At 36.9% G+C, this 26,336-nt stretch overlaps 1 protein-coding gene across 20 annotated transcripts in view; it reads right to left on the bottom strand.

Moving 5' to 3' along the window:
- Window positions 1-26,336, bottom strand: part of MCTP1 (multiple C2 and transmembrane domain containing 1) — a 495,386-nt gene that overhangs the window by 92,936 nt on the left and 376,114 nt on the right. For 15 of the 20 annotated variants that reach the window (XR_011505940.1, XR_011505938.1, XM_044780023.2 and 12 more), the window contains one exon: window positions 331-450. The exons of the other annotated variants lie outside the window; for them this stretch is intronic. Coding sequence is in view for 13 of the 15 variants with exons in the window: in XM_044780023.2 (XP_044635958.1) it covers window positions 331-450 (120 nt within the window). In the remaining 2 variants the exon portion in view is untranslated. The remainder of the gene's footprint in view (window positions 1-330; window positions 451-26,336) is intronic. 20 annotated transcript variants of the gene reach the window in all.

The raw sequence follows: 26,336 nt of genomic DNA, 5'->3' as shown, positions 1-26,336 counted from the left end.
GAAATATCATTCATTAGGACATGAAAACAAATAAGGAGCATAAAAAATAATCATTTGGAATAACCCATCTATAATCAAAAATCATAGCTCATTCTTTGGTGTGCTTCTGACTTCAGCTCCTACTAGGAGGAGTGATGTTAGAAATAGGTGAATACTTTCTATTGTGTTAGAACCAAAGAGTTGTTAGTTTTGAACTGATAAAACTTTCCTCCAATCTTGCGTATTTATAGACAGGACTTCTGGTTGGTAAAACCAAACTCAATGTTGATTATGTGAGACAGACTAGGAATAAGAACAAAAACACAGACAAATAAGAAAAGAGAGACTTACTGTATCATGTTGCCTGTTATCTTTCCCTGATATTATCAAGAAGTAGTTCCATGTCAATAGTAACAACAAAACCAGTGGTATCATGTAGAGCTCGAAGTTCCAGACAACAAAGAGAAAGAGCTGGAGGAGAGAGAAAAAGATGAGTTACCTCTGAATTTCATTAAACAGACTCTCTTAGCCACACGCCACTTCACAAAATACAAAACTAAATGTTTCAGAAGGGAAAGATTTCTCCTGAAAACAAAGCCTTGAGAACTTAGGCATTTTGCTAAAAGCACAACTGACCCCTGGAAAGTCACTGCTAAGATTTTCACTTTGTTTAATTTCTATGAAAGAAAAACTGATATCATTACATTGTCAACGAGGCAATTTTAATTCTTCTCCTCCAGTGAAATTATTGTTAGATTGGACAAAATAAAGTCAAAAAAAAAAAAGAAGGCAGCCAAATGAGCTTCACTACATTGTCAGACATAGCCGGTCTATCTGCCTTAATGATAAAGAAGGAATCACTATTTAATATCAGGGACTTTTTTTTCAAATCTCACTTGGATAACACAATGTAACAAGCATAATAGGCAGATGAAAATACCAAGTCTACACCAGAGAGCCCCAAAGATTTCACATTATAAATAAAGGAACTGCTACCAACAAGTGTAAAAAAAGGTTGACTTAACATTCAGCATTACCATAGAAATCAAACAGCTATTAAAAAAATAGAATAACTTTGTCAAAGGAAATTTTAAACTGTCTATTTCTATTATCCTTTAAAACTACCTACTTCTCTAAGTATGTAAATGATTTTTTTACTATAAGATGAATATTAAGAACTCACCTAGGCTGGCAGGAGCCATTCTAAGAACATCTGCATTGTAAAATAACCAGCATTGGATATAAAGTGTAACTAGCCCTCGCCCCACGCTAGGCTTATAATCCTGGACAGACCATCTAAATTCTCTAGGTCTGTGGCTCCTGATGTCAAATTAAGGTGATGTTGAGTCAGATGATAGTTAAGAGACAGATTCCACTCCTGACGCTAACTAGCCTTATCACCTTTTGACACACTGAACGTATCCCCCTTCAGTTTGTTGCTCTGTAAAATGGGGATGATAAGAGTGTTCACCTAAAAGGTTGTGAGAATTAAACAGTTGAAATGTGTTAGAGATTTAACGAACTGCTTGGTACCCAGTAAGTGCTAAAAGAAAAAAGTATGCGTAAAGAAAGTTAACTAATTACTGACTAAGGTCCTCAGGCAATAAGTACCCTAATACTGAAAATAGAAGGTCATCTGCTTGCTAAGATTTAGCTAAACCATAGTATAATTGGGAATTTGAGCCAGCTGGTTGGGGTAACCCAAACGTCTTGCATTTGATAAGTCAGAAGGGTCAGGCACATCAGCACCAGCCCTTTGCAGCCTCCTTAATAAACCTCAGCCAACCCTACAGCCTATTCAAATGGAGAGAAATGAGACCATGTAGCGGTGCTGAGACCCCTGGCCTGAGGCCCAGAAGACAGGTTCCCGGCCTTAGGAAGTCACTCTGCCTCAGGGTTTTCGTTTCTAAAGAGAGGTCTATAGACCTGATCACCTCTAACATCCCTAACATTTAAAGTGACCTCATGACATTACCAAATCATCAGGTTTTTCTTTTAATGTGACATGAAATTGTAAAAATTGTGTATTTTACTGAATTCTTTGATATTCATAACCAAGATGGACACCAAAAAGCATAAATAATGGTTCAGTAATTCAAGAATTGAATTTTGGATAGAATTACATGGTACCTATAGATTCAAGTTCCTGAATAAGAAAAATCTCAAATATGTCAATGCATGAAACATGAGCCATATCTTTTCTCACCAGAAGAGTAGAAAGATTTCCAGAAAAGGAACATATTTCTATTTAATTTTTGAAATTTATAAAATACATACAAAATGATACAAATTATAATTGATGGTATGATTATTCTATGAAAATGTATTTTAAAAAGACAGCTTTTAATTCAGGAAGGGAATTAAGGCAACTTTGACAGCATCAACACATGTAAAAGGGAAAATTATTTTTGACTTTTATATCAATTATTTTTGGCTACATTGTCTATATTATTTTTGCTAAATAAATAATTATTTAAATAATTAAATTTACTTTAATTAAATTCGTATTTATTAAATTGATAACTAAATTAATTGTTTTATTAATTCTTTACTCATTTATTTGTAAAATGCTTGCAGTCACTAGAATGTAAGCTCTGAAGGGTAGAAAATTTTTCTTTTTGTTCACTGTTCTATCCTTAGAGCCTAGAAGAGTGCTTTGGCATAGTATGTGCTCAATAAGTATATATTTGCTGAATTTATGCATAAATGGATACTGGGTTTCCAAGTCATTTAATGTAAGTGTAGTTAATTATCTGTATTAGTAAAAGTACTATAGAGCCACTAGATAAAACCAATTGATTTCAGGAAAATATATTCAGAATTATAACCTTGGATGCCACTAACAAATTTCTACCTGAGTCACATAAGGCAGAAGTACCTTACTACTTCTAGAAGGATTCTCTTTCCATCTTGGGTGTGCAGTCATGAATTGTCTTGCATATTATGGTCCAACCACTGTGTTTACCTCTTAGTCCTTCCTATATGGTTGCCTTTTCCAAGGACATTCATTTGACTCAGTGTATTCTGGCCTCATGGACAGGACTCAGATTATTCCATTGCTAAATATCACCGATTGTAATCATTTTTAATCTACTGAGCAAATATATTCTTCCTTGTAATATCCATTCACTGGTAGAGTCTTGGTGTTCCCAGAATAAACTTCCTTGTAATGTCTATTTATTGGTGTTGGTTGCAGGTGGGATGTTGCGTAGAATAAATTTTCTAGATGATAATCTTTGCAAGTAATCAAGACATCTAACATGCTGTTTTCTTCCCTAGTTTCAGTGTCAGTTACTTAAAGGACAAATTACAAGGTCTCAATATTTAACTGAAAATTTCAAAAGGTCAAAAAAGAAAGAGCATTGTATATTCTTGCTTCCTTTGTTGTAAATTAATTAATTATATATGTTTGGGTTTATTTCTGGCCTTTCTATTCTGTTTCATTGATGTGTGTGTCTCTTTTTATGCCAGTACCATACTGTTTTGATTACTATAGCTTTGTAGTATAGTTTGAAATCAGGGAGCATGATGTCTCTAGCTTTTTTCTTTTCTTTCTTAGGGATGCTTTGGCTGCTTGGGATCCTTTGTGGTTCCATGAAAATTTTAGGATTGTTTGTTCTATTAGCATGAAAGATCTTTCCATTTCTTTTTGTCTTCTTCAGTTTCTTTCATCAATGTCTTACAGCAGTGTACAGGTCTTTCATCTCCTTGGTTAAATTTATTTCTAGGTATTTTATTCTTTTTGATGCAATTGTAAATGGGACTTTCTTAATTTCTCTGACAGTACATTGTTAGTGTACTATAGATGCATAACAGATTTTTGTATATTAATTTTGTATCCTGTGACTTTACTGAATTCATTTATTAGTTCTAACAGTTTTTTGTGTTATACAGAGGAGTTGCAGTTAAAATTTTTATGAATAATCGAAACGAAAAAAATCCAGATCTTTACAGAAACTCATTATCTCTAGTTAATGGCATTAACATACATTGTAGATTTTGTGAACTCTGGAGTTGAAACAGTTAGGTTTTTAAATGTTAACAATTTTTGATAACCTCATGCCTCTAGATATAGAAGAATCTTGTTCTGAACTAGCAGTTTTATGAATGTCAATTCCTGTCTATAATTTTTTTCACTTTTAAATCCAAATATCTTTTATCTAATTCAATGTTATCTTGCCTATGATATTAGCATCAACATCACAAAATGCAGTCCTTTAGTATCTCTTTGGGCCAGGCTTTAAAAGCAATCTAAATTTCAATCGTAAGTGTTCAGAAACACTCTTTTGAAAATCTATAATTCACTGAAAGGTAAATAACAGAATTTGTCCTAAGAAGTATCTTATATCACATTGCATAGAATGAACATTAGGAAAAAAGTCCTGAGAAGCAGGCTGGGAAGGCAGACTGTTATCTTCATTGTACGAATGAAGAAACCAAGGCTCAGGAGCCTGAGACGTGTCTGAGGACACCCTCCACTGAGGGGCAGAGCCTGCTCTTCTGATTCCCAGTCCAGTGTACTTTTCCCACAATGCTCCACTGCCTCGAAGGTGAAGGATTTTCTAGTGAGTGTTGATGCTCTGAAGGTATCAATTATATAGGGACTAATTATTTAATTTGTAGATTTTCTATATCTGTATTTCTTCTCCTTCCTCTTGTTCTGGGATAACTACTTTTGCATTAGTGCAAAGAAATGGAATACCACTTCTTAGGTACTCTGGTAAAGGTTTGGTATAGCAGAGAGGTCAAAAACTAATGGTGGAAATGAGGTTTGTGGAGCCAATTTCATTCTTCGTTTTTCTCACTATCTTGCATGGCTCTGAACAATCAAAGTTGGCTGTTCACAAAGTTTCTATTAAATGGGCTTTTCTTCTGTCCAACATGTTCTTCTGTCCAAAAAGAAGAGGTTAGAAAGGTGGCTGTAAAGGCAGAGATTGGGAAATGAAGGAGCCAATTACATTTTTACAGACAAAAAAAGCCTACTTTTTCACATGAAGATTAAACAAACAAGAAAACCTTTTCTACTCAAAAGCCAAATGAAGGTACACTAAAGCTTTTCACTCATATTTAAACAAGACAGATTCCATAAAGTAGAGTGAACAATTCAAAATATTAAGATTTTATAGCAACACCATTTCTAGGAGGTGCAAGATGTGCCTGATTTTTATTTCTTTGAGCCTGGGGTTTTAAGAGTCCCAGGCAGGCTTGGGCCATTCACATCATCCCATCAATTGATGCTCTCATTGAAGTGCAGTGGAAGATGCCTGCATTCAATGATCCTTCAGTGCGACACATGACAGTGTCCCTGGGGGAGCATACTTCAAAAAAATCATTTAAGTTGGAATATTGAATATCCTATTCTTTTGCAAACTACAGTATATTTTAAAAAGAAATCTCATCCAAAATGATTAACACTTCCTACTGTTCAGGAAAAAAGCCTGCCCTTTCAGACTAACAGCTGTGGATCATTAGCTCTCCAGTGATGAGATGTGTTTGATGAGTATTTTTCTTTCTAATTAAGAGATGAGATTCTCTATTTGACTGTCTCTTCAGAAAGAAGTGAGGAAAAAATTCTCTCCCTACATGGAAAGGCCATCTCTTACAAAACAATTAATTATTTCATGGCCCTTTTAGAAAATCCTTTTCCTCCAGAATTTCAATTCATTTTTTTTCTTAAACTTAGCACATTTACACCCAGGCCTTCACAGCATTAACCCATTTTTCACCCAACCTTCACCCTCTGATGTTTTCTTGTTTGTTTCATCATTCAGTGATATCTATTTCAGATAAAATAGAAAGAGAAAATGTATCAAAAGTACATATATGCTTACCCTAATAGAGAGATTTTGGTATGGGATTAGTCTCTGATCTGAGAGAGGCCTCAAACTAGAAAGATAGTAAATACATAATATTTGCCTTTGAGGAACAAGGCAATGCTTTTAAAAAATAAAAACTTCAAGGTGCCTAGCAATATGTAAAAACTGGCTATGGAAATTAATTCTTAAAGGGAACTAATTCACCTCTACCAATACGACTGGCCTTAAAGAAGAAACTAGGAAATACAAAGTGCTACCTACAGTATATGGCTTTTCTTTTTGAAAAAGCCATCATTAAGGTTGTAAAATTCCTGAATTAAAAACATGATTGAAGAATATAGTAAGAAGCAAATGAAAGCACTGCTTGCCCGTGAATCCCATCAATCGCCTCCTTAAGTCCTGTCAGGTGCAGGAAAAGAAGAGCTAAGGATGGGAAGAGGGGCAACTTTCAAACATCTGGGTGCTGTGCTGCCACCTCCCTCTCCCAGGGTACATTTGGAAATACGTGGGGATGATTTTAGTTGTCACAATGGCCAGGGTGGGAGAGGGGAAATTCTGGCACTTAGTGGGTGGGGCCAGGGGTGTGGAGCACCCTGAAATATGTGGAGCATTTCCACCCAATGAAAAATTTTCTGTCCCAAATGCTAACAGCACTCTTCTTTGAGAAACAGTACCAATTTCTCCCACAGACAAGAGAATATCCTACAATTAATTTAGAAAAGAAGAAACAGTATGTACATATACAAATGTATACAGAAGAAGGCTTGGCATATTTCCTAGATGATGGTATGATTTATGACAAAGATTTACGGTAAAGCAGTAGTAGAGAAAAAAATTGCACTCACTCATAAGCATTTGCACTAGATTCTTTCTTTCCATCTATTAATGTTTACTATTTCTTAAAAATGTGCCCAGAAGAACTGGAAGTGAACCCTCTCTGCCAATTTACTCTTCCTTGAATTAAGTCAGGCTTCACACATCATCAGAGTCTTCAGAACTTCATCTTCTGGGAAGGGGGTGGCTTAGCCTTGACTTAAATAGCCAGATGGTGTCACCACCTGTTCTAAGGTCTTTATTTCTGGTTGGTTCCACTAAAGCTTTTTGTACCACCTCCATTCAATAGGGGAGAGAAGATAGGCAAAGTGAACTTGATCAATTACTAGGCAAAGTGAACTTGATCAATTCCTAGCATGATACGCCTTTTCAAGGTTGTTTTAAAGTATGACATGTTGCTGTGTTGAAGAGGCTATGCTTTGGACAATTTTCTAAAGTAAACAGTAGCTGAGAATTGGTGACAAGCTTAGACCCACTGGATCTCTCCACCTTGTTTTGCTGTTACCTGTTGTCATCAATGATACAGGGAGCTTTACCATGCTGATATACATGCTTGTATCCAGTGGCTTCCCTCCTCCTCGCAATTAGAATGAGAACTGAGATGGTTCTCTCCACTGCTTCCTTTTTGAGTAGTTTTACCAGACACCAAACTGACAGGACTTTTGTTTTGTTGTGTTTTGGGTGTGTGTGTGTGGTTTATATGTTTAGAGAATAAAAATCAAAGTGAACTATCTATCAAATGATCCCTTATATTGATTAGGCAAAATATGGCAAGAGAATCATCTATCTCTGTTCTGGTGGCAGGATGAGGTATATGGTTAGGATCAGAAAGAAAATGAGAAACTGGTTGATTTATTGGCAAAGCTTTGAATCGAATGCATCCACTAAAACTTAGTTCAGTTATTTACTGATGGTGTTGAAAAATCATTGTTCATTCAGATTTACTTAGATAACTTTTAAATACATATCAGAAAGTTCTGATTCTTTACTTTGTGAAATTGTACACTGGGTTTTTGAAGCTGCTATCTGAAACTTAAAGGCCACAATCTTAGTGCATCCATGCGTTTTCAAAAAGCATAGCTTGACTCCGTCTATTAAAGAAGAAAACTGTGACAACTAGATAGGACTCATTTGAAGATGTCTTACATACGACCCACGGAAACACCTACTGAAGAGTCTCCACAACAAAATGGACCAAAACAACCTCAAAGATGGTGCTATCAGCTAACCATAGCATAATGTTCACTCGTTTCCTTGATGGAGATATTAAATCAATAGAACCTGCCAGCCAGAAGGCTGGGAAGTTATTTATTTAGATGGTATTTTTCTCTTTCAGCTTACAAGTTATACTGATATTTCGTGTCATTTTTATCAAAGTCAGAGATGAAAGGCTCTGGCTTTGCTTTGAGAACACTGACAACTCCAAAATGGAAAGCCCAGAGTACGTCCAACTTGAGCTTCACATCAACCACACATGAATAACTGATAAGAAATCCCTGCAATGTTGTGAGTTTAATGTTAGTAAAAGTTTGGATGTAAAATGAAAGTAACAAATGCTGATAGATGCCTGGAAACGTTGATTCGCTGAGGTCCCTTTCAGTAGAAATTAGTACTTTACTTAGTAGTTTGTAATGCCTACCATGGTACCGAACACAGTTAGGTGTTTAATTTTAATAGCTTTATCATTAACAGAAGTTCCACTCATTCAAAACCAGGCTGCATGCAAAGTCATTCTTGCAGATTACAGATCAACATGTATTTGTTTTAAATGACCAAATAAGGACAATTAAGAGGACTTGCTAGTATTTGGTCCATGAGGACATTGCTGGTGTCAAGTAACAATGGCTCTAAAAAATGCTTAAGGACCACATGAAAGAAACAGGTAAGAATGAGGTAACACTATTAAGCTCACTGAAGCCTGTCTTTCTCTAGTATCTTATTTCTCCAGGATGCAAGTGGTTCTGGAAGGATCTATGAATAATCTCACTAGTGAAGGTAAAGAACATTCCATGCTTCAATTATTTTCTAAATAAAAAGAAAGGCATTTAATGATGGTTCTCAATTTGTTTTGTTTTTCTTTAACTTATGCCTCCAGTGCCAATGAAAAAGGCATCTTTTTTCACGATATTCAAGTCATTATATAATGTTCTCATGTGCTTTCCTGTCTTCTAAGTTCTGAAACTATTATTTAACAGAATTGTTGGATTAAATGTGATATTTTATTTAGGGCTATTGTCATACAAATGTACCACTTCTCTATATTTTCCAGGGCTTTAGAAGTGCTTTAAATGTTTCTTAAAGCTTATTAAAGATAGTTATCTTTTAAAGTTTTAAAGAAATGAATCTGTTACCATTACTATTTTTGAAGTAGGTTCATGACCAACTCCCCTCTTTGTGTGTGTAAATCCTGTAGCTAGACACAAAAATCTGATATCAATGTTTGCTGATGTACAAAATATAAAATTTTCCCAAAGCTTGAAATCTGGCTTTAAAGCTATCTCCATCATGAACAGGTACAATATTTAGGGCAACAGCTGGCACTTCAGTTGCTCATGGGGGGAAACTCCCTCTGTTCTATATACTGTGCCAGAAAATAGGATACCCAGCTATTTAACAAGCCAAACACATGTTAGTGAAGTCTGTGATACAAGTTACTTTAAAAATTAGTTCTGTAATCTTTATACTCCCTGTTCAATCTCACTGGACAGGAACACCTTTAAAAAAGCAGATGATCAATTTTGTGATCGCTTTTTGACACAGTAGCTAATGTGCAAAGGGTAGTATTCTGCCAAGTTTTGGGATGTTTGGTACCAGTCTGATTCATTTCCACTCAAATTATCTTACACGGATTTATCCAACTTATCATGAATATCTTTCCTGGGCTATTGATTTCTGATCTTCTTTTTAAATCCTTCATGATATAATCTAGCAGTTACCATTGATTCTTCTTTGCCCAGATTTAAAATCTTCATTTCAATCTTCAAATCACAGAGCCAAAGTCAGAAAGTGTGCTTTTACATTTTCACCCTCATAAATAGATTTAAGACCTAATAATATCATATATTCCAGCTATCTTAACCAGCTTCTGATACTTCATCTCCCATTCTGTCTTATAATTTTCTAATTTTCTCCTTCACTGGTCTCATTCCCCCCAATCCCTCTGTTCTGGAAAAACTTCAAGAGTTATGTTTAGCAGCTCTTGCTATGTCTGAACATTTCTCTTTGCAATTCAAATAATCATCTTAGGCTGATTTTAACAGGCTTCTTTACTCCATTCCATCTTTTACCCTTGCTGTGTAATGTTTACTGATGAGTGTCTTTCTCCCATTTCTTAACAGATCTAAGTGGTCTAGTTACTGCACGGGAAGCCTAGAGGTTTGAACACTAAGTATACATTTCTCTTGGCTATTTTCCACACCTCTAAACATTCTCTTAAATGCAACAGGGCTTGTGTTTCAACGGTAACAGAAGTTATCAGAGAACACTAGTTTAGACAGCAAGCAAGCCGAACTCCAACTGTTCAAACAGCCTGACTTTTACAGTAAAAGGAAAGGCCCTGGGCCAAGACCACTGAGATGAGCAGGTATTTTTAGTTCACTTGTAGGCCAGCTCTAATGTAATTCTGAAATGTTTTCTTCAAACCAAACCCAACTTTTTCAGGGCTGTCCAAATCTGTTTTCTTTTATAGCAAGTACAAATTCTTGGAGCGAGGGAAGCATGCGTATCATTTGCAATGCTGCTGCATGTCTATGGTGTTGATGCCCGATGGCTCAAATTAGTCCACAAAACAGATGAGCGCATTGTAATTAGCTCTTGTCAAACTGTTAGAAATACAAAAACCATTTCCACTGTAATAAAAATTATGGAAAAGAAAAATCTTTCATATCATTTCAGCCAAAATAGTTCCTGAAATGTCTGGTAGTTTAGGATTCCAGAGTTCTAAAAGAAGGCCATTTCATTTTCAGAAAAGCTTTCACTTCATTGACATGGAGATGCTGAGATGTATTATCTTTTTTGTTGTTGTATTTGATTGCCTATAAAACCTCATTTCTAAAAACGACCTGTTGGGAGTGGACACACTTTGTTGAACCACATGGTACTGATGTATGATTCTCAACAAACAGATTTCTTCGAGCATTTCTTTAATCAAGATTTTCTGGACTTTTTCCATCAGTGTGCTATTATTATCAGTTTTCCTGAATAACTAAATATTGCATTCTGTTTAAACAAAAGAGGACATTAAAGAGGAATAATTATAGGTTCAGATGGGATAACTTTGACGTTAAACTCTCAAGTGATGATCATCAGTTTCTTGTTGACAATTTCCTCGCATATTTGTTGTTGGGACAGTGACTCAAAAGACTAGTTTGCTCAACATTTAAATTATTCACAAGCTTCAGGAGGTATCTGGAGCTCTCTGGAATTTCATGTCCTCTCAAAGAAAAATATGGACTATTAATAGGTAGCTATTTTAAAAAGTAAATTTAAATCATAAATAACAAAAGGTAATATAGTTTGAGATTAGGTCAGGTATATCAAAAAACTACTCTCTTCTACTTGCCTTCAGAACTTTCCCAAAGATATCTTCAGGTGTACTTGTGGGAATGAGCAGGATGGCATGAATGAATTTATCTTTAAAAGTAATAAAATTATCATACCCAAAAGTAGATACAGAATTGATCACAGAGCTAAAACTCTAAAACTTCTAGAAGAAAATATAGGAGAAAATAGTTATGGCCTTGGGCTAGACAAAGAATTCATAGATACAACACTAAAGGCACAATCTAAATATGTATTTTAAAATTAGACTTCATTAAAGTTAAAAACTTTTGTGCTTCAAAAGACATGATGATCCTTCACATAGTTGCTGCTCCTCAGACTTCAGAGAAGTCCCACAAAACTATTAAGAAATAGCTAAAGCAAACATCAATGTCAATTATTGCTAAGTGTAACTGCAAAAGCAAGGTCCTAGAGGCAGGTGATGAAAAATTGTAATAAATGCTACCACCGTATGGTGACACTGTTATGCAATGAGTTCTAAATTCCCATGAAAAATATGATCCAATTTTGAAAAAGAAAGTGTTGAATTCCTTATCCTCTGAATAAGACATGACTGAAGGATGAAAAAAAAAATCCTAAGGAAGACTCAGTCAGAGAAGATTTGGAAAAAAATTGAAAAGGAAGGAAGGATGGCTTAGAGCAATAGTCTGAAAGAAAAAGAAGTCAAATAAAGTGAAACAGAAACAAATCTTAGCACAGGAGAATGAGGATAGAGCGTACCAGGTCATCTTCCCTGCCCAGAAGAAAGCACCACTGGACATAGATGACGATGTTTTCTTACTTTGTAATCATGCTGGGGAGCTCTTTTAATTTGGGCCTAAAGTCTTAGGTTTTCATTTGAATTCCTTAGTGATCTCTATTACCAAGTTGCCTACAGTACCACCTATCAGGAAATAAAACTTCTTACTTCTACTTCCATCCACAAAAATAGCAGAAAAACGTTAGGGGGGATTTGTTTTATTTTTCTGGTCAACAACAGCCAGCAGCTCCCTTTGGTTGGTTGGGTTCGTTTTTCTCAGTATATTACATCAAGAAAATAGAAATGAAAACTGCTGAACACAGCAGGAAGAGTAAAATAAATCTGAAAAACACTTCCAACTGTTTTTATTCAAACATTTCTAAAGCTCTAGGATAATCTTGTATCTTTCTATACTCCTGCATACATTTCTTAAATTTTTTTTTCACAATAAAGCTTAATACAAGTGTTTGTAAGTTAAGTAAATTATATGAAGCGTGGAGAAGTAGGTGAGCCCTGGCAGATTTCCCATCGTTTTTACAGCCATTTTCTCTGCCTATCAATTGCTGTAATCTACACTCGCTCCCTGTTCTGCTGTCAGTGCTACGGAGCTATTCTGTCTCCCAGGGCGACAGGTGTGGCTTTGTCCTCGAAGTGCATGACACTGGGCAGCATCCAGCTCACTTTTCAGAAGTTCACTGTTGTGGCAACATTACACTGCTTTCATTGACGTCGCTGCCTTTCAGACATGTTTGACCACACTTCTGTCCAGAAGTGTTCATCACGGTTCTTGCTCTAATAAAGACATTGACTCGGTGGCAACTCTGGATTCAGTGTTTACTAGTGTAATCAAGAGTGAGTGACATGTTTCCTCTTTCTTAGCTTGATCTTGAGGAAGCGGGGAGAGGTGTGTAGCTTCTAAATATCATCTATAAAAAAGCACCTCATTGCAAATTACAACAAAGGTAAATGGACTGCGGTTGGTGTCAAACAGTGGGCAATACACTCCCTGAAAACAAAACACGTTTCATACCATGTACCATGTGATTCTCTGGATTGTCTATGTTTTGTTTCCCTCTCCTTTATGCCTCGTCTATGCAAAATCAAGGATAACTGGCATACAGATAGAGAGGCAGAGCTGAAAAGGGAACACTGTGACAAGGTAAAATTAAAAGGGCTGAAAAATGTGTTCTAAGATTTCTCCCATAAAACAAGACTTTTTTTTCCTATTGGGAAACTTTATGGATAATGAAAGCCCCAAATCAGCAGAACATTTTAGTGTTCATGGTAAAATAGGTTACGTATAAATACACTTACCAAATGTGTGTATGAATATAACATAAGATGTTTGCATATACGGATATAACATGAGATGTATATAAATTTATGTCTATATCTATACGTTTATTTATTAATCCCACAGGAAGTGTGTACTCATAAATATTGATTATTTATGGGCCCCTCTCCCTCAACTGTAGAATGGAAATATCAATTATAATGCAAAAGTTCATTAAGTGCTGTTAATGATATAGTTTATCTCACTTATAAGGAAATAATTTTACATAGGATTAATATAGTACTGTTAATATATTTAGGGAATTTTATTCTTTTGAAACCTCAATAGCAATTGGAAATGAAGCTGGCTTTAAATAATTTTAATTAAAGTGAATTATTACCATGGAGGAATAATTATATCTAAGCATTTCTATGCCCCAAGGGACCAATTAACTTTTTTCACCTTTATAATTCTTAATTATTTTTATTCCCATATTGCAGATAGGAAAATTGAGTTTAGGGTGAAGCAAATATTTTCTAGCCATAATGTTCAATCCCTACTTCATTATCTTATTTCCAGAAATAAGATGGTAATATTTGACAAGTTTTTAAACAATTTTTGTAGCCTCTTTTCAATACCATATGAAAAGATCCTAAATATATATGTTTAAAGCTTGTTAAAGAGTATTCTTATATTATGTGATTTAAAGCCATCATTTTATTAATCTGCTTTAAGAATTCTCTCTTCCCATTTTAAGATCAATTTAAAAGTCTGTGTTAAAGATAAAAGGTGTCAAAGATAAGAAATGTTCTTGATAACTGGTACTGAAAACCTGTAACACAGAAATCCTATACCTTGCTGAAAACCTCTTATCTTCCCACATCTTCAAGACTCACCCAGCACCCTTGGCACAGCTAAAATGTGTCTGGCCTACCATACAGAAGTAGCTGAAATTTGCTACATCATGACCTTTCAATTCCACCACCTTTTTGACAATTACAAGTGTCTCAGTCCCCAGATGCATTGGTTACCTAAAAAAATACAGAGTTGGATCTTTTTTTTGGTTGTTGCTTTCATTGTTGTTGCTTTTGTTATACTTCAACCTCAATTCTAGGTAATTTCTAGTTGTATGAGTCTGATCGATCTGCAACACAAGACAGTGAGTGTGAGGAGGGCGGGCAGGAGAGCATCATGCCCTACCGAAAATCAGTTCATTGGTTTATTGCTTATATGTAGTAATTCCTATTCTCGTAATTGTTGGTTCAAATATATGTTAATCACTGCCTTTATTAGAAACTGTTGGCCCATCCACCATTGACCTATAGTTGACATCTCTTGTTTCTTTATTCAGCACCCTGAATTTCCTTGTGGAAACCCTCTACGACTCTCAGTTGATGGTTTCTGATGGAGCTGATTCCACCTCTGGCTGCAGAGGGATGGACATTTGACCTGGACCTGGTCAATGAGAACAGCACCTGCTCTTGGTCATGGTAATTGGTTTAAGGATGGACAAATCAGAACAAGTGAGACTCAACTCTGGGTCTTTGGGCTTATTGAAAAAGAGCATCTCTTTTTTCCTCACCAAAAGCTAGAAGAATATAAGCCTGGGAGTGTTCATTACCACTTAGGGGAAATCCCGCCTAAGATCAATGCTAGCACAATGAAAACCAAGCCAAGAAATGGCAAGAAACTGAGTTCTAATGTAATCATTTGAGCCCCCAGATCCAGAATTGTCTGAAAGTGTAATTTGGCCTTCTACACACACACACACAAAAGAAGGTAAAAAAAAAAAAAAAAAGGATAATTAAAACATTTCAATGTAATTCTTCCAGCTTTTCAAAAATTTAAAATTCATCCACTACTCCTGGTCCCCACCTGACTGACTGAATTAGAATCTCTAACCCTAGCAATTCTAGGGGCCCTAGAATCTGTGTTTTTAACTATTCCCTCAGTGTTTCCGGTGATCAGCTAATTTAGGGAACAATCATGGGCATTCATCAAAGTTTCTCACTCCTTTTCCAACACCAGCAACAGACCAGGTGAAGTTCACATTATAATCCCCAAGAGGCTGCCCAGAGAACAGACTACAAAATAGACAAAGGAGGCGGAGGGCTACAGTTATTCCCTTTCTGGGAGTTATAAGGCTGCCACCCCTTTTCTCCTCCAGTCAAGAAAGAGAAGAGACTCCAGTTATGTGGAAAAGACTTTCATAAAGGGAGATCTCCTTTCTCCCTTCTTTTTAATAGCCTCCTGGCAAATTGAAATGGTCTCTAATCCCTCTGTGTTCTGGAAAATGTGGGGCTTACTTTCCTGGAACCTGTTTGACTAGGACTGGTCAGAAGGGTAGGATGACCAGATGAAATATCATTTGAAAGTGAACATCCAAATTCAATTTTTCTCATTGTCTTAGAAAATTCAGGTAACCTATATGGAGGGAACTGAGTTTGTCTATTAGATCTCAGAACTCAGGACGAGGGATTCTTTTGGGGACATAGTTTCCTGAAGTGTAAGACGAGTGACATTGACTCCACTCAATTGACTGGTTGGGTTTCTTTCCTCCCATTTTATAAAGCAAGATAAATTACTCCCAATTTACCCTCCTGTGTCTCTCATTGGCTTCCAGTAATATTCTTCATATAGTGCAGTTGTTTAGAAAGGCTGAGATAAACAAAATCTTCCGAGAAGATTTCCTGCCTTCAGATCTGCTAAAGGGTGGCTTCCAGTCCCTGCAGGTTTGTTCATCTATGTCAACAATAGGCCCACTGTGGCCAACCCTTAAAAAGAGGCGATTGTTTATTCTTCAAAATTATCAACCTTTTTATATCATTAGACATTCTGGGCTAGTTTCCCACATAATAATTTGCAAGTCAACCTTCTCAGGCCAAGATTTTCTCTAAGTAGCAGGCAGATTTTAGGCATGGCATTCTACCACTGACAGCCATACATTTTAGGGAACTGGCCATGAACAATATGCTTTCAGATAGTTTATTCTGGACTTTTCAAAATGGACAGGAATTCACTATGGACAAGCTGCATGAGGTCCTTTGGGTCTCCAACAATTAATCATCCTATAGGACCTGTCCCTTTGTGTCATCCTGAGTTGGGTTTTATAGGTACGTTGTCTTGATGGATAGGAATTTCTCTGAGATGAAATAGGATGCATTCTACCCTCCTTCACACCAGCCCACACTTTCTTCTTTTAACTTGTACCTTCATGACTTCTTATCTCTTTTAACTGAGCTGGATGCAGAGTGAGAAGAGAGAAAAAGCATTTCCTAAATTATTGATGTCTTGGTTTTATTGTCACAAAATAGGTGTGAGCTTAAAAACCAAATTTAATTAGTATTGAAAAAAGTTGCATTAAGATTAATCATCTTGAAACCCAAATTATTTTTGGGAGGTGCTCTGTGACACTTAACTCGCTTATAGCTAACCACTCTGAACAGGATTTTATCACCTCGAAGTAGCAAGTTTGGTGGAGGACTCACAGGAAGTGATAAGGTAAGCTCTTCCGTGGGTGTTCTATGGGACCTTTCTTATGTCTATGGCAGTGGGAGTTTCACAACACTCTCTTTAACATTTTTGCAGGCTAAAATAATCACAGTCATGCTCTTTGGCATAGAATTTTGAGGTTTGTGAGAAAAATCTTGTCCCATTCTCAGCCCATGTCCATGTGGAGGCGAGGTGGCATTTTACAGACGTATGTTTTGGTTAGGCTTCTCAACTTTTAAAAGAGTTGTCAACTACATTCCCATCTCAGCTGAGGCTTAAAGCATGGTCTGTCCCTAATTGGCAACAGAATATTTGCACTCCAAGTACTTGTCAAAAGAGGATAACGCTGAACGCTTGCTGCCCAGTGCCTATCAAAAATCAGTCATGAGAAATTGTATTTATGGAAGGTTGCCTGAAGGACATATATTCCCTTTTAGATCTTCTAAATTTTATTTTTGGATTTAGCCAAACCATTTGAGAGTAACATACTGAAACCCCATGGCTATGCCACCTCAAAATAATAGTTTTCATTTGGGTCACGTGCCGAGCACTGAATTAGGTGCCTTTCCTATATTAGTAATCATCTTCAAAATAATTGTGCAAAATAGGGGTTAGTACCTCTGTTTTCCATATGAGAAAACAACCCTAGCACCATCAAATCGCTTGCTCAAGACCACCCAGCAAGTAAATGGCAGAGTCACAATTTAAACCAAAGTCCGCCTGGCTCCAAATTTCATACCCTATGTCCAGAGCTAGAGTTGCTTTCCTTTCACTGAATTGCATATTGGTGTTGCAGCAGCCTCTATTGAGGGAAATCAGAAAAAAGAATTCTATGAAGCACAGCATTGTATTCAACTCTGAAGATTTTGTTCACATTATACAGTGTCAGGCTCTTGAATAAGAATTCTTGAGCTCTCACTACCGAAAATAGTTGGGCCTACCCTGAACAACTAATAGGCTTAATATAAAAATATTAAGAAGATTGTGAATCACGTAATTGATTACTCTCTGGGAAACCCAGATCCCAAATTTTAACTGTCCTGTCTAGTCCTTGAGCTATGAATTTTATGTGCCACCTTCACCGCTAGCATCATCTGATTTATCCTCTCACACTCTGGCCATCAGTGTGATTCCTTTACTTACATATTAACTTATAATACTGCATGCATTTTTGTAATCCACTTCCATTATTTTTCTGGAATGAGATAGGATATAATAAAGCCCAAATAAAAAGTCTTCACTTATTAGGCATTTAGCTTCAGGAATTGTGCTAACTGGCATTATATAATATTTTCTTTTTAAATCCTTATAGTAACTGTGAATTAGGTTAATTTATTAGCCCCATTTTACAGATGAGGAAAATAAGGCTCAGAGAGATTAAGTAAATTGCCCAAGGTCACACAGCAGAGCCAGATTTCAGGCTGGCTCCAGAATCTGAAGTCCTACCCATTATGCATGTGCCTCTTCAGCTCCATATCATCGTCAGTTAACAAGAACAGAGGGACACGATAGAATGGGAATAAAAGGAGACATGAAGGAAAGACAAAAGAAAAGATGGGAAAAAGATGCCCTAAAGGGAAGAAAAGAAGTAAAAATGATGAGAGAATGTGAATTTATAATTAACTCTCCAAAACACTTTTAAAGTACCCCTTGCTATATTAGAAAACAGCTTCCTTGCTTTTACTTTCACGTTTAAAGATTTATTTTTAAAATGAAAGTTTCTTTTCCCATGAAATTTTAAAGGATCTGCTATAGATTAAGAAATGATATGGGTTTTATTTTATTTATTTATTTATTTTTTAAACTTTTGCTTTTTAAATTTTTTTCTCCCCAAAGCACCCCAGTACATAGTTGTATATTCTTCGTTGTGGGTCCTTCTAGTTGTGGCATGTGGGACGCTGCCTCAGCATGGCTTGATGAGCAGTGCCATGTCCGTGCCCAGGATTCGGACCAACGAAACACTAGGCCGCCTGCAGGGGAGCGTGTGAACTTAACCACTCGGCCATGGGGCCAGCCCCAAGAAATGATATGGGTTTTAAAAGTCCACATTGGGACCACCTAGGTGTCTGAATTTACCAGCTGGAAATACCTTTGAGATTTAATATGTGTCATCTTGATAGTCTTTGAGAGAATTAAGCTATTTAATTGCTGATTTCTGTAGGTCCTATTTGGATCCAACATTCCATGTATGAGAATGTCTTTGAGGGGTTTTTTTGCTGAGGAAGCTTCACCCTGAGCTAACATCCATTGCCAATCTTCCTCTTTTTTTGTATGTGAGCCACTACCACAGCATGGCCACTGACAGAAAAGTGGTGTAGGTCTGCGCCCAGGAACCGAACCCAGGCTGCCAAAGCAGAGCACGCCAGACTTAATCACTGGACGACCATACTGGCCCCAGTTTTTAATTTTTTATATCACATCTGGTTTTTGATTAAGCTGGTTCCTCATGGAGGAAATACATATTAGAGCGAGTGAACATTCCTCATGTTTCCACATGGAAGCACCACCTCACAGTCATACTCTTGGCATCTCTCCTTAGTCTTTCCTCCTCTCCAAGGGAGAGATTTCTAAACACAGAAAAGTTGGTCATTTCTTAAATTGCATTGACTCTTATTAGCAAACTGAAGGAACTACAGAATGGGAAGCAAACAATGGATTTAGTTCCAGGTTTAGCCCCAAACCCCATGAAATAGGCCACTCTGCGTAAACTATGGCCCAACCAATCATGCAAGATTGTTTTGAAGATGATGTATGTGAACATGCTTTGTAGATGGTAAAATATTAACAAATTAAAGATAATTAGATCCAGATCCAGGTCCATATCTAGATATAAATAAAGACTCTGGATTTTCATTCTGCTGCTGCCAATTAGCTAACATTTATTGAGTGCTGTTTATTATGCCAGAGCACATGGTGCCATAGACTTCTCCTTTAAAGTGTAGGCTACTGAAGTGCAGCAGTCACATTAACAACTCAACAACAATATTAGTAAAACAGTCAGCATTCCAGTACACTGAGAATTAAGTTGATAAATGAGAATGGCAAGGAAAATTCTGGACTACTATATGATAATAGGCTAAGGTTGTTCAGAGTCAGTGGCATTAAGTCAAGGATATTCCTCAACAGAGAAAAATGGGCCTAGATATTATGTTCTAGTTCATTCAATTTTCCATCATTAGGTGTCCAACGAGAGCCTCCTAAACACTGTTACATGCTGCCAACTCGCAAAAAATTATAAAGCATTTATTTTGTCTTTTGTAACTATACACAAAAATATGTTTACAAAGAATTTTTATAAGACCTTTGTTTTGTTTTTAAACTCCCAAATTTAATGCTGGAAATAATCTTTGAATGTCCTTTAAGGACAGACTGAAAATTTTCTTCTCATAGCTGACAGACACCTGACGTTTTAGCCATTGAGCATGGTGTTCTGTCTTGTCTACAGGATCCATTTTTAGGAGTCAAAGGTGCTTAAAGACGAATCCTTTGTGTAATGTAATTAAGCTAAGCTTTAATGAGTTCTTTTAAGTGCTCTTTACAAATTAAACTTAAGATGTTTAAGAGTATAAATGTCCACAATGATTTCATGGGATGGATATATAGATTTTCTGGTGGCAAATATTTAGGTATTCAGTTCTTTGAAATAACAATAAAAAAGAAGAGAAGAAATTTGTTAATGCCAATAGTATTCAGGCTAGAGAGAAGGGAAAAAGGAAAGTTCTAAGGAAGAAATACTTCTGTGGAATCTTTCACTGATCCATTAGTGACCTAGGACAGTTTCTTTAATGAACCTGCTGATGTTTGATTAGGGTATTAAAAGATTTCTAAAAACTGGGGCAATCCCAAGGGTTCTGCAGTTTCTGTGATATCCTTAATTAATTCCACTTTGAGTTCATTATTCAACAGCTGCTTTAGGAAAATAAAAGGTCTGCATCTCTGAACACAAATGCTTGGGAGTTATTTTATGATGCAGTCCCTCCTGGCATAAGCTATTTGTTCTAAACTACATTAGGAGCAGATACAAGGAAAAGCTACTGACATTGCCAGAGGAGTGAGAAGAGCTGTCCTATTCTACCTCTACTCTCTTCAGGATAGGAAAGAAAGTTTACAAGTAATCGCACTCCCTTGCCAAGAAGATAGAGCCATTTCTTCCCCAGCTTTCAAAGCTTCATTCCTACCTCAGGTTATTTTCACTGGGGAAATATGCCAGTGATTTCTTTGATCGACAACTTAAACATTTAGATCTCCTTCTAAAATTGCTTTGAAAAAGTGCATTTGGCTTCTTTGACACAACACATAGTCCACGATTTATCCTTTGACTTCTTCCCTTAGTTATTTTGACACAAGTTCTCTTCTCTCGCTTTGGGCTATCTGAACTCACACACACACACACACACACACACACACACACTCGCCTTCAGAATGACTTCGTGACAAGTGGTCTGATTCTGAACACTACCTTAAATTTCAGCTGCCCTGTTGGCTCCTGTACTTACAAAGTCTAAATTTATTGTGGGCCCTTGTAGTGCAGTTTTTGACACATCATTAAGCTCCCTTTTCATTGGGAGCCTAAGGGCATATTCAGGCTCACTGCGAAGAGCGAGCCTAAATAACAGTTAAAACACGTGTCATGAGCTGCAAGGGGCTTGTTTGCCAGCAGGGCAAACAGTTCGCTGCAGCTCAAGCAATACCCTACAACAGGGTGGGTAGAGATAATGAGATAACCACACACCACAAGTGAGTTGTTCATCTTTGTCTTCAAGCATCTAAGAACACAGTTATCTCAGTAGGATGGTGCACCCTGGAGAGTTATAAATATCTTTCAGAAGGTAAAGAAAAACAGTCAAAGAAAACACACCCGAAAAATATAAGTGAAAGAAGAGTTGCGAACAATTCTTTTAAAGCGAAATTTCAGCTCTACCAGAACTTATTGAATCAGGCCAATAAGTTCTGTATGCCTTTTTTCGCGATATGTTTTATTTTAATTGTATGCAGATTTATTCTAAAATTATGATGCTAATCAACCTGTGTAGCTATAATAAAATAAAGGCAATGTCAACACCTCATCAACTAATCACACTGCTTCTTTCATCCTAGACACTGTATCCTCCCTACACAACACCAAAGTACTATAAAAATTATTTATACAAATAAACTATTATCTGAAGACTGAAAAGGCATAATAAATTATGCGTAATATGGCCCAATTATCTGGTAATTTCTTTGTTTTAATTATTTGTATAGTTTTAATGAAGGGGTTGCTAGAAGGTGGAACCATTTTTATATTTAATGGAAAAAACAAATTTGTTTTTAAGAATGAAAACAAAGATAATGAGCTCTTAAATTAGAGGCTTCCTAATATATGCATGATCCTAAATTATTACCAGTGTTATTACTTTGTTTGTGCTATCAAAACTTCTCTCTCAAGCTCTGATGTTGGCTATTCAAGTTATTTTTCCCATTTCTGTTAAATGTATTAATATCTTGCTGTTCATCAAGTGTCAAAATAAAGGTTAAAAAAGTTCCCTAGATTATCTACAGAAGAGAAATTGGGGTGGGTGATGACAACCATGATCTTTCAAGATGCAGTTTACGAATGCATAATAACTTAAGAAAGTGAGAAAAAAAATAGATTTATCAAGAAAAGAGAGAACTATCCTAAATTCAACACAGCAAATCAGCAAATTTCTTCAGGGAAAGACATCAAATTTGAAAGGCATCAATACTTTTCTGCTGTCACCAAACTGTTATTTATGCTCATGTGCCAGCTGGATTTGTGTATGTGCGTGCATAATCTTTTTCTCACCACTGATGTCATCATTAAAGCTGTGCAAGAGTTTTGATTTTCGCTTTGCACAATCTCAGGGGGGACTTGGACATTATGGTGAAAGTTTGTGACAAGTTTGTAAAAGTAAGAAATGCAGGCTTGAAGGCAGTGAAATTTCACCACTGCAGACTAGAGGAAGCTTTCCTAACTGGATTCTTTCGCCTGCCCAGTCCACATGGAAGAAACCACACAGAGCGCTTGCAGAGCAAAAAGTAGTTAACCATTTTTTGGAGGAAAGAAAAAAAATTAGTATTACCCATGTAACACTCTCCAGAACTAGCTGTCAGTTTTGAATTTAACCATATTCTAGAATTCTTTCAAGACATCTTTTTTTTACAATGTGCAGAAAGATACTGACCATTGGACATCTGTTTCTCAAGGCAGAAACTAGCACTGCTTCTTATTGCTATAAGCCTTATTTATGAGGTTTAGAAAGGCTTCAAGATACTAAGACTTTTAGGAATTTTTGTTTATGAATCTCCAAGCTGCAGTGAATTGGCTTTCAGACTAGGAGGCAATAACCAGGAACAATAGACAGTGGAGCACCATTATGAGGAAGACAGCATATGGCAGTCCACAGGCAGCTGATTCTCGAGTTGGACATCTCAGGTTGCCCAGGTGGCAGCCTATACAGGGTGCGAGGGTGGAGCCTGTGAAAGGGGTCCTTTTCCATATCATTAACACCGCTTCACTCAATATGCTATTTCTGACTGGCATGACAGTTCCTTAAATCAGGAAACATGTTCTTCTTTCTAATTCTTCCAGTGATTTTTCAGTTTTTCTAGGAAATAATCTATCCCAAGACAAAACTTCAATGGGAGACCTAGCAACTGGATTAGGCAATATTGTGTGATTATTGCACACAATTATCCTTCTTAGCTTAGTTAGCAGTTACGAATGCGTAGATTTGAGGGTTTGGGTGCTGGGGAGGGTATTTTGAAATGGACGGTAAACTGATTTTTATCAAGTGTCTCCTATGGGAGTGGCTCAGTGAAAAGACCTTTTCTTATATTTTACTTTCTTCTCACAGAACCCTGCAAGGTAGGTCTGAATTTCCCTATTCTGACAAAGGAGGAGGTAACTGAAGGTCAGAGAGGTTAGATAACTTGTCCGATGTGAGAAATAGAACAGAAAGGAAAGAGTTACAATGGCCTGGGTGTGAACCCTGGCTCTGTCCTACTAGCTCTGTGGCAATGGGCAAGACACTTCACATCTCTAGTCTTCATCATTCTCATCTATTGGACGGGTGTTTGCCAAGAGAAGAGATGCTACGTACGGCAACTTGATGGGTGCCTGACCCATCATATGTTCCCACTAACAAGGTTGCTTCTGCCCATGCTGTGATGCTCAGGACTTCTCATGACCACAGCATCATCATCATCATTCTTCACAGAGTCTAATTTGCATCAGGCTGTCTTACTTCAAAGCACTTGCCCTTTCCTCAATATAGTTCTTCAAATTGGATTATGGGAAGAAATGAATGAAAGAACAATACCATCTGTATGTCTGCATTGTGTCATTGAGAGGTGCCAAAGGTGTACAAAGTGCTAAGTGGTCCTCAAGGGCTTCCCATTCAGCCCGGGGAGAGAAAACACCCACAGAGGACCCCTTTAATACATAAAACATGAGATTGTGTTGTTGAGGAGCAGAATGAAGACAGAAAGCACTTTAGGAGTTGAGGGGTTCTCATTACTATATTTCTTCACCTTCTCCCGTCTCCTATGCTTTTCTGGTTACCACGGTGGCTGCAATCAACTGAGATTCTTTATAAAGACATTCAGGGTTGAGACTTAATTCTGGAAGTTTTATACTACGAAATTCCCTTTCCCTAGTGATTTTATGATTTCACAGTCAGAGCCTTTGTCTTTGGAAAAGATTGAAAGGAACCATCTGATTGCTCATGGTTTTGTCCTAAGTGGCAACTTAGTTTCTTATATAAACTGGAGCTGATAAAATCTGCAATTTCCTATTTAAAACATCTTTGCCTCTCTTAGACAAAAGGACAAGATAGGCAAGGTAATTACTGGATCCTGCTCTACGGTTTAAAAATCCTGGACTTAAATTATGGGGCCATTTGCATCCCAGGAAGCAAAGAGGTTTTCACTGGGAATATGCTCTGCTGTACATAGGACCATTAGTAATGCCAATCTTAGAGTGCTTTTTTTCACTAAAAGCAAATCTTCTTGTTGAAAATCTGACTTTTAATCTCTTTCCAGGAAGAGTCTATGGTTTTGACAGAAGCAAAAATGAGTCACACTGTCCCTGGAGGGGTAGCAGAGCATGGTGGTTAAGTGGGTATGAGATCTACTACTCAGCTGCTATGGGTCCTTGGGCAAATTACTTCACTTCTCTGTTCCTCTTCATCTGTATGTAAAGTAAGGATAACAGGAGTAACCACCTTAGGAGATTGATGTGAGGGTTAAATGAGTTACTATTTATCAAGTCCTTAGAACAAAGCCTGGCACACGGTAAGCACAACTTAACTGTAGGTTAAATGAGTCAAAAGAGTTGAGTTTGCTTACACATTTGTGGAGCTAGTTTTCCTTAAGCATCTCTCTGGTTAGAAAGATGTGAAAGCAAATATCTGAAATCTGAAGCCCTTGAGTTTGAGGGTAGAGATTGGGGCCCTGGTTAATTGACCTCTTGAAGTAAAATGAGCCAGAAAAAGGGCCCCCAAATCACATTACCCTTCATGCTCACATAAGGGTAAAGTATTAATCTGTATATTTAACATTCCTGACACTTGCAAGGAGTCAGAAAGGCAGACATCCTGAGCCACAGCTCTTGGATGGGACTTTTGGCAACAATATTTAAACAGTCCTTTCCATACCACTATTTGATTTAAGGCAGTGAGTTGTTAACTGGGTCATCTGTAGCACATATCCCTTCCTTTTTTTGGAAATACACCTGTTTCTGGGATTCGATTCGGCTCCTAATTCAAACAGACCTCCAAGTGCTCTGAAACAAAATCAACCTAAAATTATACACTTATCTAGAGTTACAGTTAGGCCATATGGTTTAAGTTGTCCAAATGTCACAGAAGCAACAGCAGCCATCATCATACTTTGCACTTACCCAGCATCTTTCCTGCCAGAATATTATGTAAGTTATAAAATTTTCATTAAGACAGAGGTGTTAACCTTAATTCCAAAAGGACAGTCATGTAACGGCTGTGTTTGGGGTTAGCTCTGTTTCATACTGAATTGCTACATAAGAGGTTCTCAAAAGTTATATTCTTACAACTGATAATGTCTAAACTGTGAACTCCTATGATATGGAAGACAGATGGGAGGCATATAGGACCAAGACCTTTTTTTGGGTCTCTGAGAAGACTCAACTAAATTATTAGACTCCTTATATTGGAATAATGACTAGGATGTCATTTCTAGAAACTCCAATAAAATGCATTGGGAAAGCCTGGGCAGTGAGGACATCTCAGTGCATCCCCTTAAGTCTCTGCCCATCTGATCTTGAAGTTCTCTATCAAATTACCGGAGCTGCTTCTTAGCATCTAACACCATGCCAGATATATAGGAGGTGCTGGATAATTAAATGTTGAGTGGATAAATAAATGTGATAAATACATAATTATCCTGTTGCAACTTTGGCAACCAGAGAGTTTTACAGTTATATTTGGAGTAGATGTGATGGATTTAGGCAGAGAAAAAGTGATAAGATGATGCTGGACAAGGAAGATGATGATAGGGTAGGCAAGGGCAGGCATGGACTGGTTGGACTGAAGGGATCCTAAGAGTGGTTAGTGTTAAATTCTCTAAGTAGTACATATGGTGTGACTCATGACAAAATTCCATCATT

The sequence above is a fragment of the Equus asinus genome, chromosome 9 (genome assembly GCF_041296235.1).
Source record: "Equus asinus isolate D_3611 breed Donkey chromosome 9, EquAss-T2T_v2, whole genome shotgun sequence".
In the NCBI taxonomy this organism is placed as follows: domain Eukaryota; kingdom Metazoa; phylum Chordata; class Mammalia; order Perissodactyla; family Equidae; genus Equus; species Equus asinus.
Note: the sequence above shows the minus strand (reverse complement) of the source record. Positions and strands in the feature narration are given on the sequence as shown.